The sequence below is a fragment of the Girardinichthys multiradiatus genome, chromosome 14 (genome assembly GCF_021462225.1).
Source record: "Girardinichthys multiradiatus isolate DD_20200921_A chromosome 14, DD_fGirMul_XY1, whole genome shotgun sequence".
NCBI lineage: Eukaryota > Metazoa > Chordata > Actinopteri > Cyprinodontiformes > Goodeidae > Girardinichthys > Girardinichthys multiradiatus.
This window is the reverse complement of record NC_061807.1, coordinates 39,735,922-39,750,148: the sequence shown is the minus strand read 5'-3', so window position 1 is coordinate 39,750,148 and position 14,227 is coordinate 39,735,922. Positions and strand designations below refer to the sequence as shown.

The window sequence follows — 14,227 nt, the reverse complement described above, 5'->3', positions numbered from 1 at the left end:
GGGCTGCTATAGCCAAACCTTTGGTCACTCATGCCAATGCCAAATGTTGGTTTCAGTGGTGCATGGAGTGCAAAATTTTGGGCTGTGGATAATGTGAAACATGTATTGTTCTCTGATGAGTCCACCTTTACTGTTTTCCCCACATCCGGGAGAGTTACGGTGTGGAGAAGCCCCAAAGAAGCGTACCACCCAGACTGCTGCATGCCCAGAGTGAAGCATGGGGGTGGATCAGTGATGGTTTGGGCTGCCATATCATGGCATTCCCTTGGCCCAATACTTGTGCTAGATGGGCGCGTCACTGCCAAGGACTACCGAACCATTCTTGAGGACCATGTGCATCCAATGGTTCAAACATTGTATCCTGAAGGCGGTGCCGTGTATCAGGATGACAATGCACCAATACACACAGCAAGACTGGTGAAAGATTGGTTTGATGAACATGAAAGTGAAGTTGAACATCTCCCATGGCCTGCACAGTCACCAGATCTAAATATTATTGAGCCACTTTGGGGTGTTTTGGAGGAGCGAATCAGGAAACTTTTTCCTCCACCAGTACCATGTAGTGACTTGGCCACTATCCTGCAAGAAGAAAGGCTTAAAATCCCTCTGACCACTATGCAGGACTTGTATAAGTCATTCCCAAGACCAAGTGACGCTGTATTGGCCGCAAAAGGAGGCCCTACACCATACTAATAAATTATTGTGGTCTAAAACCAGGTGTTTCAGTGTCATTGTCCAACCCCTGTACATGCAAAACACTGAGGGAAGACTGACAATGCATATAACCCTTAACATAGCATTCTCGTGGTGAAATATAGTAGTGGCACTATTATGCTGTGGAAATGCCTTTCTTTATTAAGGACAGGGAAGCTGTTCAGAGTTGATGGAAAGATAGACAGAGCTAAAAACCTTAAGATTGTGGTGGAGGTTCCTCTTCAAGCAGGACAACGCTCATACAGCCAAAGCTAAAAATCCTTTTCCATCAAAAAACCCGTCGAGGCAGAGATCATAACGTAAGAAAATTTTAAAATGTTTAAAGGGTATGATCACTTTTGAAAGACACCGCACATGTACAGTAGGCAATGTTTGACCCAGTAGTCATACTTTGAGTCCATTGTGCAGCACCATACTAACATTTATATGCAATCAAGCCTACAAAACTTCCAAATAATCCATTCCTCCTTCATTAATTATGATTTCATATATGCAAGTATAACTGTATCCTTTTGGGATTTGTTGGATTGTAAAGGTTCAGACACATGCCTGCTTGAGTGCTCTCCAGCTCCTCCTGTTCTTTTAGCATACCACAAGTTGCACAACCGGTACCAGAAACGGACACATAGGTGTCCAGCAGAGAGAAAACATCAGAGTGCATACCATGCTAAATATTTTGACCCTGTTTCTAGTTTGTGGAAGATGCTGAGCACCAGGTCACTAATTTTGATTCTGCTTTATTTATGATATTGTTTAGTGGAGAATGAATTAGCATTATTTAATTACATAAAACAACACACATTAAGTTAGACTGAGAAATAATTCAGTCAATCTGATAAAAGTGAGCCTTCCCTTAGTTGCCCTATGATGGTTGACAGTTCAGTGCATCATCTCCACCTTGTCGTAATGAATCATAAAACCTTATTATTTGTTTCCTCCATTATTCTTTTACACAAGATGGAAGCCGCATTAAATTCTATGTAATACTAATTCCATTAAATACTATTTTTAAGGGACGACGGTGGCTCAGATGGCAGGGGTTCGTCCTGTAACTGGTGGGTTGCTGGATGAACCCGTTTTGTTCAACTCAGTTGTTGTGTCCGTGGGCAAGACCCTTCACCTGCCTTGCCTGGTGGTGGCGTCTTTATGGCAACCCCACTTCTGTCAGTCTGCCCCAGGGCAGCTGTGGCTGCAATGTGTCTTACCACTGTCAGTGTGTGTGAATAGCTGGATGACTGATTGTAGTGAAAAGCGCTTTTGAGTCCTCGGCTATGATAAAGTACTATACAGATGCATGCAATTTACCATTTTTGTTTAAGTCATAAAATCAAAGTAAACATAGACAGACAGTACTCTGAAATAGTATGTGTCCTTTTACAGATTTGTTCTCTTTTAATTTTTATTTAATTTTGTGTATATCAGATCAGCAAAAACATTTCAATGCCAAACCTGAGTAAATATAAAGAACAGTATGTCAGTCAGTCATTTTCTACCGCTTCTTCCATAGTGGGTTGCGGGGATGCCAGTGCCTATCTCCAGCAGTCTATGAGCAGGAGGCGGGGTACACCCTGGACAGGTCGCCAGTCCATCGCAGAATATAAAGAACAGTTTTTATATAATGACTTCATTTATTAAGGGGAAAAAAGCTATTGAAAGCAATTGCCCCCTTATTTAATCACGAATAAACATTGATTAGACAGTCAGACTATGATTTCAATTCAGTTTTTTTAATTCAGTTTTATTTATATAGCGTCAATTTACAACACATGTCATCTCAAGGCACTTCACAAAGGGTTTGGAATGGTGCGGGGTAGTTGGGGAGGTTAGAATAAACTACAGAGTGTTAGAGTTTGGCCATTTTAAAATGGGCTATGTGTAGGGGTACTAAGTAAAATAATAAACTGATCAAGTGTGTCCATCTACAGGTCCTTCTCAAAATATTAGCATATTGTGATAAAGTTCATTATTTTCCATAATGTCATGAGGAAAATTTTACATTCATATATTTTAGATTCATTGCACACTAACTGAAATATTTCAGGTCTTTTATTGTCTTAATACGGATGATTTTGGCATACAGCTCATGAAAACCCAAAATTCCTATCTCACAAAAAAAGTTTTTTCTATCTAAGAAAACCCAGCAGATTGCATCGAATCAGTCACTTGTAGCAGTCACTCCTGGATGACCATGTTGCGACAGTGAGCTTTGAAACCTGACTGAAACTCTTCAAACGGATCATTGCCATGTAAATGCTCACACATTTGATTAGGAACTATTTTCTATAAAACTTTAGATAAGAATGGAAGATTGGCTATAGGTCTGTAATTTATTAAATCATCTTGATCAAGCGAAGGTTTCTTAAGTAAAGGTTTAATTACAGCTAACTTAAAAGCCTGTGGTACATATCCATTTAATAAAGATAGATTAATCATATTCAAAATGGGGCTGGTAATCAGAGGGAACACTTTCTTAAATAATTTGGTTGGGATTGGGTCTAACATACAAGTTGAAGGGTTAGATGAAGCTAATATTTTTGATAACTCAGGAAGCTCCACTGGATCAAAACAGTCCAAACAAAGATCAGGTTCTACAGTTACTTCTAATGTTGTGTTGCTTGCTGAGGATGAAGTAATCATCTTCGGGAGTATGCCAATGATTTTGTTTTTAATAGAATCGATTTTATTTAAAAAGAATCCTATAAAGTCATAATTTCTGAGAGCTAATGCAATGGATGGCTCAACGGAGCTATGATTGTGTAAGTTTAGCAACTGTACTAAGAAGAAACCTAGGTTTATTCTATTAATGATGAGAAATAAGCTGTTCTAGCTTGGCGAAGTGTCTTTTTATACAACAGTAGACTATTTTTCCAGAGTAAGTAGGAAGTAGGTGTGTAGAGCGCCATTTTCTCTCCAATTTTAAACATTGTGCTTTAAAGTACGCAAATCTGAATTAAACCAAGGAGCCAGACTCCTATAAATAATTACCTTCTTTCTCAAGGGGGCTGCGCTGTCTAATGCACCACACAATGATGAAGTAACACTGTGAACAAAAGAATCAATTTGTGAAGGGGAAGAAACAAAATTATTGCCCTCCACTGTGTTTTTCTGCGATAATGATGAAATTAAAAGTGGAACAGATTCTTTAAAGGTTGTTACAGAATTGTCTGATAATGATCTACTATAATGAAATTTTTTTCACGTGTGAAGTCCTCGGTTAAATTAAACTCAAAGGTTATTAAAAAACGGTCAGACAGGACAGGGTTATGAGAAAACTTTGTTATTTCTTTACACTCAATGCCATATGTCAGCACAAGGTCCAGAGAGGGAAGACAAAGGTGGGTAGGTTTGTTAATGTTTTGAGCATAGCCAATTGAATCTAAGATAGCATTAAAGGCTATATTTAGGCTATCACTATCAGTGTCAACATGAATGTTAAAATCCCCCACTATAATAACCTTATCTGTATTTAACACTAAAACAGATAAAAGGTCTGAAAACTGATCTAAAAATTGAGAGTAAGGACCTGGTGGACAGTACAAAACAATAAACAGAAGTGGTTTTAGTGCTTTGCAATTTGGATGAGGAAAACTAAGGATTAAATATTCAAAAGAGTTGTAGCTATTGATTGGTCCGGGACCAATCAATAAATCGGACTGAAAGATGGTTGCTACTCCTCCTCCTCGCCCACTATTTTGAGGTATGTGAAAATTTTATAACTAGTAGGAGTTGACTCATTTATAGTAACATAATCCTCTTGCTGCAACCAGGTTTCTGTGAGACAAAATAAATCAATCTGATTGTCCCAAATCAGGTCACTAACTAGCAAAGTCTTTAAAGAGAGAGCTCTTATGTTCAGTAAGCCAGATTTAATTGTTTTATTTTTATTTTCAGTCTGAGTTTTATTTATTTTTATGAGATTTTAATGATTTTCTCCTTTTAGATAATTTTTTAATCTATTCAATTTTGGTCATGGGCGTCTTAATAGGGTAATGGGTGGGTAGCAGTACAGAAGCTGCAGAGAAGAGTGTTACGGCCCCGCTGGTCTGAACCCTGGGTTGTCAGAGTTTTGGAGAACTAATAAATTCGGCCAGATTCCTATAAAGAAGATTTGGAAAGCTAAGTTCAATTTCACCAGCCACACCCTATCCTGATTATACCCAGACCTGCAAAAGCAAGAAATCATTTGAATAGAACTTGTCTGACAAGATGAAGTAACAAAAGACCAGCCCGCCATGTTCTGACTTAAAGAAATTCAAGAGCACGTGAGAAGGAAGATTTTGAACATCAATCACTCTGGACAGGGTTACAAAGCCAACTCCAAGTCTATGGGACCCCAGCAAACCACGCAGAGCCATAATCCACAAATGGAACAGTGTTGAACCTTCCCAAATGTGGCTAGCCTACTAAAACTACTTTAAGAGAGCATCTATGCCTCATCCAGAGGGTCACAAAAGAACAATATCTAAAGCACTACAGGCCTCACTTGCCTCAGTTAGGATTTAGTGTCTGGGCAAAAATGGCATTTATGCTGCTGGCCAAAAAAGGCTTGTCTTACATTAAAAAAAAGCTATCTTGACAATCCCCCAAGACCTTTGGGATAATACTGAGTGGACTAATGAGACAAAATGAAACCTTTTGGAAGGTGTGCAACCCTGGTGTAAAACTGACACCGTCTTTCAGAAAAAGATCATACAAACAGTGAGAACGGTGAGCCATCATGGTAGTGTGATGGTATGGGGGTGCCTTGCTGCTTGAGGACCTGGGCGACTTACCCAGATTATCTTTGTTGACATAAAGATTTATCTGATGATCTGAAACATTTCAGTATGACAACAAACAAAATTGGGGAAATGTGTAAGGGGACAAATAGTTTTCACAGCCCTACACTGATAGTTACTTCTAAAACTGACTTGATAGTCTTTTGTGTTGATAAGTATATGTTTTCATCTTCCTACCCTCATAGCCATATAAAAACACACCCGTCTCTTTTTAACAGTGTAAATTTAATACACCAGCTTTCTTTGTTTTCACAACATGGCTCCTTTCCTTCTCTGTTTGTCGGCCATTTTAGAAATCTGTTCTTCTTTTCCTCAATATTGGTCTCCTGACCAGTTTCTGTAAAGGTTTGGTACTTCCAAAAGAAAACACACTTTTCCTCATTAAAATTAAAACTTCCTAGTTTCCTGTCCTCTGTATTTTCAAAACTCCTTGTCTTTAAATCCTGTTGTCTTTCGTTGTCCTCTCACTTCTTTTTTTTTTTTTTTTTTTTTTTCCTTCTCCGGCACACAACCTCCTTATAGCCCTTCTTGCCATGCTGCAATAATTAGTCAATGCTAAAATAATACAGCCTCAAGGAAAAACAAGAGCTGAGCAGGGGGCTTAGCTCTGCTGGGAGGAAACAATGGAGGTGGGGAAGGGTGGTGAGAAAGAGAGGAGAGAAACTGGGAGAGCGCTGTGTGTTAGCCATTTTGAAATGGCTACTGGATTATTGCTGAATGAGCGCATGTTTGTGAGCAAGCAGGAAGACAGCTTGTTCCCATTCTTAATCAGGATTTTCTTCTTCATATACAACTGAGCGTGAGGCTGTATGTTGCTGTGGATGTTGGTCCTGTAGTGATCACAGCTTCTGCCTTCCATCCTTTCTACATTCACCTTAAAAGAGACATACAGGGCAGGAAAAATAAGAGACAGGCAGAAATAAGCAGAGGTTTACAGAAGCCAATGACATCCTTTCTACTTGCATGACTCTCCATTTATAAAACAAGAGTTGAGTAATCAAAATATTACCTAAATAGCAAAGTATTATGCTCTTCCTCCCAATATTATTTCAGTTAAATTCAACAGGGGAAATGGTCATTATCATCTTGACCAAAATGATTGAAACCCTGTTGATGTGTGTGTTGGTGGCCTCAGGTTTGGTCTGCATGAAAATGTGCCTGAATCCCTTGTTCACTTACGTATTCACATAGCTACATGCTCTACATGCATTAATATCTTGACATACAGCCTGTGTGTGTATGTGTGTTTATTTATTATGCCTGGGGTGGAAACAGCCCACAGGATTGAGAGTAGTTTACTGTGGTTTCATTACTCTATGCTAATCACACCCAGCAGCTATCATTTCTCATTTACCTGTGGGCTCATGGGAGCCAAACCTTAACCCGTCTGTTACTGTTCAAACATTAAATTGCTCATTTTATAGGGCAGCTAATTTCGTTTTTTTTACATCTGCTACTATACTAGCACTCTTAACACTACTGAGGCAAATTTTCTTTAGCATGATGGTCTGGCTGCTGTTGACTTTAAAAGGCAGTTCGTTAAACCTGCCAGAGTAGTCAATATATCATTGGTTACTGTTGCATTGCTCTTTAGGTGCAATGCAACAGTGACCAATTGAAGCTGGTAATAAGCAATATATTCAGAGCTTTGCAAACGTATAAATAGAAATAACCTTTTTTGTCCCTCAGTGGGGGAATTCAGGTGTACCAACACCAAAGTGATATGCAAGTCAAAGCATGCAGGTTCACTTAACAACAAATATATAAAAAGCACAAAGTAAGAATAACAGACTGTACAGAAAGGTAAAATTTACAACATAAGAAAAAAAGATACTGTGCAGTTATTAAAACTAGCATGCCCAAATTCAAAGAGTAGGGTCATTTAAAAAAATTTACAACAAAAGAAATGGAAAAACTGTGCAAATAACAGCTGGGATGTAAAACGTATTGAGTGTGTTGGAAGCAGTGATGGTTATAAAGTCTAACTGCTGCTGGGAGGAAGGACCTGCAATAACGCTTCTTTCTGCACCTGCGATGCAGCACTCTGTCACTGGAGGACCTCTCCAGTTCTGGAACAACTTCATGCACGGAGTGAGAGATGTTGTCCAAGAGTGTTGTTATTTTTGCCAGACTTTTCCTGTCTCACTGACTCAAAGGGGTATCCATTTGTAGCGGTTGGCATACAACAATGTGGTGCATTACTGCCACCAGCTGGCTTGGAGTGTGGACCAGAATGTTGCTTACCTACAGGGGTTGGACAATGAAACTGAAACAACTTGTTTTAGACCACAATAATTTATTAGGATTGTGTAGGGCCTCCTTTTGCGGCCAATACAGCGTCAATTCATCTTGGGAATGACATATACAAGTCCTGCACAGTGGTCAGAGGGATTTTAAGACATTCTTCTTGCAGGATAGTGGCCAGGTCACTACGTGATACTGGTGGAGGAAAACGTTTCCTGACTCGCTCCTCCAAAACACCCCAAAGTGGCTCAATAATATTTAGATCTGGTGACTGTGCAGGCCATGGGAGATGTTCAACTTCACTTTCATGTTCATCAAACCAATCTTTCACCAGTCTTGCTGTGTCTATTGGTGCATTGTCATCCTGATACAGGGCACCGCCTTCAGGATACAATGTTTGAACCATTGGATGCACATGGTCCTCAAGAATGGTTCGGTAGTCCTTGGCAGTGACACGCCCATCTAGCACAAGTATTGGGCCAAGGGAATGCCATGATATGGCAGCCCAAACCATCACTGATCCACCCCCATGCTTCACTCTGGGCAGGCAACAGTCTGGGTGGTACGCTTCTTTGGGGCTTCTCCACACCGTAACTCTCCTGGATGAGAGGAAAACAGTAAAGGTGGACTCATCAGAGAACAATACATGTTTCACATTGTCCACAGCCCAAGATTTGCGCTCCTTGCACCATTGAAACCGACATTTGGCATTGGCATGAGTGACCAAAGATTTGGCTATAGCAGCCCGGCCGTGTATATTGACCCTGTGGAGCTACCTCCAGACAATTCTGGTGGAAACAGGAGAGTTGAGGTGCACATTTAATTCTGCCGTGATTTGGGGAGCCTTGGTTTTATGTTTTTTGGATGCAATCCAGGTTTGCACCCTTAACATCCCTTTCAGACAGCGTCCTCTTGCGTCCACAGTTAATCCTGTTGGATGTGGTTCGTCCTTCTTGGTGGTATGCTGACATTACACTGGATACCGTGGCTCTTGATACATCACAATAACTTGCTGTCTTGGTCACAGATGCGCCAGCAAGACGTGCACCAACTATTTGTCCTCGTTTGAACTCTGGTATGTCACCCATAATGTTGTGTGCATTTAAATATTTTGAGCAAAACTGTGCTCTTACCCTGCTAATTGAACCTTCACACTCTGCTCTTACTGGTGCAATGTGCAATCAATGAAGACCGGCTACCAGACTGGTCTAATTTAGCCATGAAACCTCCCACACTAAAATGACAGGTGTTTCAGTTTCATTGTCCAACCCCTGTACATAGCTGCCCGCTAAGCCTGTTCAGAAGTCAGACACAGCAGCTGCCAGGAATAAAATGTTTATATCTACTTAGTAAATAAGAAAAAGCTATGTGCTTAGGTTAGCAGCAGCAGCCCTGATTGACACAGCTCATTGCCTGACCTGCATCACATGCAGCCTGGGGCCAGACGCTCTGCAGGGCTATTCCATATTAACACGAGATGCGGCGCAAGTGAAGTTAAGACACTGTTGGACAACATACAGTAATATATAAATGTTTAAAATAAGATTGGTCAGCTAATCTGTGACCTCTGGTGTAGAGGATGTCTGATGCCACTACAGAGTCAAAAAAGGGCATGTGGAGGGGGGACGGGTCTGTGGGACGGAGTCCCCCCCCCCCCGAAGAAGAAAGGCTGGGTGATGGTTGAGAGGTATGAAGCTCTGGGAAGAAAAGCCGGCAGTCGTCAAAGATATGGGGGTGTGCAGCAGCAGAGACTGTGCTGGGGGAGGGGTGAGTGTCTGATGAAAACTGTTAAAGAACTAGATCAGATCATTCACCCGCCCCAAATCTCCCACAGCCTAAAAGTTTGGTTTGTGACCTGAAATAATCTTCAGGCTCCTCCAAACCCCACTGTATTCATAGCCACGGGCTTTTCATACTTTTGTCAATATGAACATTAAAACATGAATTTATTTATATAGCACAGTAAAAACAACAGTTGAACAATACAATTCAGTATTTTTTTAAGTGTTTTAATGTGTCCTGTCCTGCAGAGTAGTACTCGGAGTGCCAAGAAGAAGCCCAACAGAATTACTTTCACAAGCGGAGCATTACGGCTTTTGCCATAATGCTTCGCTTGATATACAAATAAATATTTTTATTAGAAATTGCTTTGGCATTATTTCACATGCAATGAATACGGAGTCGGAAACAAAAGGGAGAATAAGCAAGAAAGGGAGAGAGGTCGGCCAAATGGTTAAAAGGGAGAGGAAATAAGAATAGAAGAAAGAAAGAAGGATAAAGAAAATACAAGATAACACTCTGGAAGTATGGAACAGCTTGGAGCAACCACTGCAAGGGCTCTATCACCTTTATGTTTCTATTTGGATCATGGACCATATAAGAGAAGCTGACTGGTTGACCGGAAAGCTATCAGTGGAGGTTAGATGTTGGGAAGATCATATAAATATGGTGGGGCCAAACCATTTAAGACTTTAAAAGTGGTGGAACTTAAAATCAATTCTAAAATGGACTAGTAGACAGTGAAGAGAAGCCAGAATTGGAGGTATGTCTTCATGTTTTTTAGTATTTGTTAAAAGATGAGCTGCATTCAGAACAATTTGTAGGCATTGTGGAGATGACTGATCTAGGGAATTAGTTCAAATGAAATGTAATGAAAGCATGAATCACCTTTTAAGCATCTTTGATTGTCATACACAAGCTTTGACCGTAGAATTGATGTAAAAAGATAGTGGAGGAAGATAAACAAAAATTTGGCAGAACCAATCTGATGCCCAACATCTTACAGGACACTGTTTAATCCATCTTCTGAAACTGGGATCACTATAGAAAGGCTGCAGACCTATTAGGACATGGCTGTCCACCTAAACCGACCAGCTAGGCAGAACGTTTATTATTCAGGAAAGCAATGTAGAGGCCCATGATGTCTCTGGAGGAGCTGCAGAGATCCATACCTGAGATAGGAGAATGTCCACAGGACAATTATGAGCTGTGCAATCCACAAACCTGGGCTTTACAGAAGAGTGCCAGAAGAAAGCAATTAGTCTTGTTTAAGGTTTACCACAAGCCAAGAAGCAGACAAAGCAAATGTAAATGAAAGTGTTCTAGTCAAATAAGAGCAAAATTGAACACTTTGAAAGACATTTTGCATTTGCCAGGTTCTATGTGTGATGGAAAACTACACATAGAACAGTGCACATCACCCTGAACAAGGGTGAAGTAAATATTTTTAGATGCTGCAAAAGATTGGACAGAAGTTCATTGTCAATAACACTGGAAAGCAGAGCTACATTGGAATGGTTTAGATCAAATCATATTCGCATTCAAAGCATGTTGTAACTTCAGCAAAATGGTGATTCAGCCAAGTACTGTCTCAGAGCCGCTGAATGCACATGCTTATCACACTTTTTAAAAATGTTTGAAAAATAAAATCGAAAGCTGTGTATAATTTTACTTCCACTTCACAACTGTGCACTACTTTATGTTGAAATCCCATTTAAATACAGTTTCTAGTTACAATGCAGCAGCGATATAAATAAGTTCAAGCAGTATGAAAACTCTTGCAGGGCATTGTGTGCTTGTTTGGTCACAGCAAGGTTGAGCCACAAATGTCTCTAATAAAATGCCCTGACTTTCAAATTAATTGTTGAGCTCATATTTCATAGAGGGTTGAGTTATTATGGTTGTTTTTGCACAAAATCACATTTATTGTAGCTGCATAGAAGCTCTATTTGACAAATTAGAGTATAGAGATTATTTCCAGAAAGTGCTCAACACAACAAAAGCATTTTTATCAGAAGAGAAAACACAGACGCTAGCTGAAATGTTATGACAACACAAAGAGAATAAAGGAATCTTTACAGTCCTGAAAGTCGGATTTGTATTTCTTTGTTGTCACATTTTTCCAGTAGTTTACTATTGTGTGTTTGTTGGATAATTCACCTGTCATCTCCTTTTTTCCCTTATGTCATCTGTCCTAACTTAGCTGGGGTTTTTTCCTGTATTTTGCAGCTGGGACAACTTACATCTTTGGACGAGGTGGAGCCCTCATCATATACACCTGGCCACCCAATGACCGGCCGAGCACGCGGGCAGACCGGCTGGCAGTGGGCTTCAGCACGCAGCTGAAGGAAGCTATTCTGGTCAGGGTGGAGAGCGCCAAGGGACTGGGGGATTACCTGGAGCTGCACATAGTAAGATTTTGCATTTGCATTTTGTATGGCGGTACTGAATCGGGGGGGAGTGAAAGTATTCCAACATCTGTTTTAAATATTTTTGAGGCGCCACAATGATGCCTTAGGTTATACTTTTTAAATATGTTTATACTGAGGTAACTGAGCTGTTTTACACGAGTAAAACTGGACTACCAGCTGTTCTAAGTATTGCTGAATTTTCTTTAATTGACATTTAGATTTTTGACTGGCTCTGCTTTCAAGGCCCATTAAGGAGGATTGGGCTCTAAGTCCAGAAAATTGCTAATTACACACACACACGTCTTGTTATTTCTAGTCATCACCGTCATTTCAGTTTTACAGCTTTCACTTAAAGGTCATAAAAACCCACCTCCAATGATGGATTGTAATGGCTATTAAAGGACGAGAGGCATTTAAAAAACATTTAACAGCGCTCTAATTGTATTGTTGACCCCCATGCTTCTTCTACCTAATATTCTGTTCATTTTCATGGTGGGTTTGGTGTTAATTATCATCCTGGATTACTGCTCCTGCCATTAATATATTCTGCACATTACTGGAGTCTCACTTGTGGATGAACAGGTGTAGAACTGAATGTTTTATTATACTGGATGGTAAAGGTGATATGGCACCAATAAGATGGAAGAAGACACCATCACTGTAATCTCCACTTATCTACCCTCAGTAATCTGAACACGCTGCTGTTTGTGTGTGCGCTCACACCACTTTAGCTTTGCAGAGACTCCAATTTGTTTGGGCTTGCTGAGCCTGGGAGCAACAGGAACAACGTTGACCCCATGTCGCTCCTCATCCAGTGCTCCGTAAACTGAGAGTGACAGGGTTAGGGACGATGGGAAATAGAGAGGGATAGGTGGATGAGCAGTGATGCCGGATTGACCGAGTAGGTCAAGGCCAATTTAAATGCTCTTAACATCAGTGATAAATACTAATAATGACTGTAATGATGAAAGATTATAGTCGTAAATATAACGGACCCAACAAATAATGCAGGAGGTGAAGTGGTGATGCATCAAAGGTCAACTGCAGATGCTCTGAGCTGTAATGGGTCGTTTCCCGTGATGTGTAGTCATCCATCTGCTGTTTTTAATATTTTAAAAGTCGCCTGGGACACAAATGATTTGGACAGCCATAGAGATGCTACTAGGACATGAAAGAACAACAAGAAGACATTATTTAGTATGCGATTGTCACAGTAAAAATGACACGATTTCATGTATTAACGCAATATACATATATATATATATGTCAGTCAGTCAGTCATTTTCTACCGCTTATTCCATAGTGGGTCGCGGGGGAGCTGGTGCCTATCTCCAGCAGTCTATGGGCGAGAGGCAGGGTACACCCTGGACAGGTCGCCAGTCCATCGCAGGGCAACACACTCATTCATACACCTAAGGGCAATTTAGAGTTACCAATTAACCTAACAGGCATGTCTTTGGACTGTGGGAGGAAGCCGGAGTACCCGGTGAGAACCCATATATATATATGTATATATATATATATATATATACACTGCTTCATTTTAGGCGGATGTGAAGAAATGCTGTAAACAAAGAATGGCCATTCTCCTCCAACCTCTGGCATCAACAAGGCATTTGCGACTACAGAACTGCCGCTCACTGGATATTTTCTCTTTTTAGGACCATTCTCTGTGAACCCTAGAGATGGTAGTGCGTGAAAATCCCAGTAGATCAGCAGTTTCTGAAATACTCAGACCAGCCCATCTGGCACCAACAACCATACCACGTTCAAAGTCACTTAAATCACCTTACTTCCCCATTCTGATGCTCGGTTTGAACTGTAGCAGATATCTACATGCCTTAATCCATTGAGTTGTTGCCATGTGATTGGCTGATTAGACATTGCATTAACAAGCAGTTGATTGCATTAACAAGTAGTTGTACAGGCGTACCTAATAAAGTGGCCGGTGAGTGTATATATATATATATATATATATATATATATATAAATTAAATAAATAAATTTACCATTAAATAAATACAAGCACCATAAAATAAATGAATAATATTTCATTAAATTAAATTATCAAATATAATTAAAAAAAGATATTCATAGGAAAATACATTTAATTATTTCACTCTATATTTTATGAATAAATATAGAGTTCACAAATGATTTCTATATTTAGGGGGTTGCCAGTCTCTGACACTATTATTTTGGGGGTCACAGGCTGAAAAGTTTAGCACTGCCATAGAATAACACTGTGGGTCTAGCAGGACAAGCTAATATAGGTTGGGTAATTAGTCAGGCTATCTGCTC

The 14,227-nt window shown here is 40.1% G+C and overlaps 1 protein-coding gene across 9 annotated transcripts in view; it reads left to right on the top strand.

Moving 5' to 3' along the window:
• Positions 1-14,227, top strand: part of nrxn2b (neurexin 2b) — a 960,343-nt gene that overhangs the window by 796,937 nt on the left and 149,179 nt on the right. For all 9 annotated transcript variants that reach the window (XM_047385485.1, XM_047385484.1, XM_047385482.1 and 6 more), the window contains one exon: positions 11,745-11,926. In XM_047385485.1, coding sequence (XP_047241441.1) covers positions 11,745-11,926 — 182 coding nt within the window. The remainder of the gene's footprint in view (positions 1-11,744; positions 11,927-14,227) is intronic.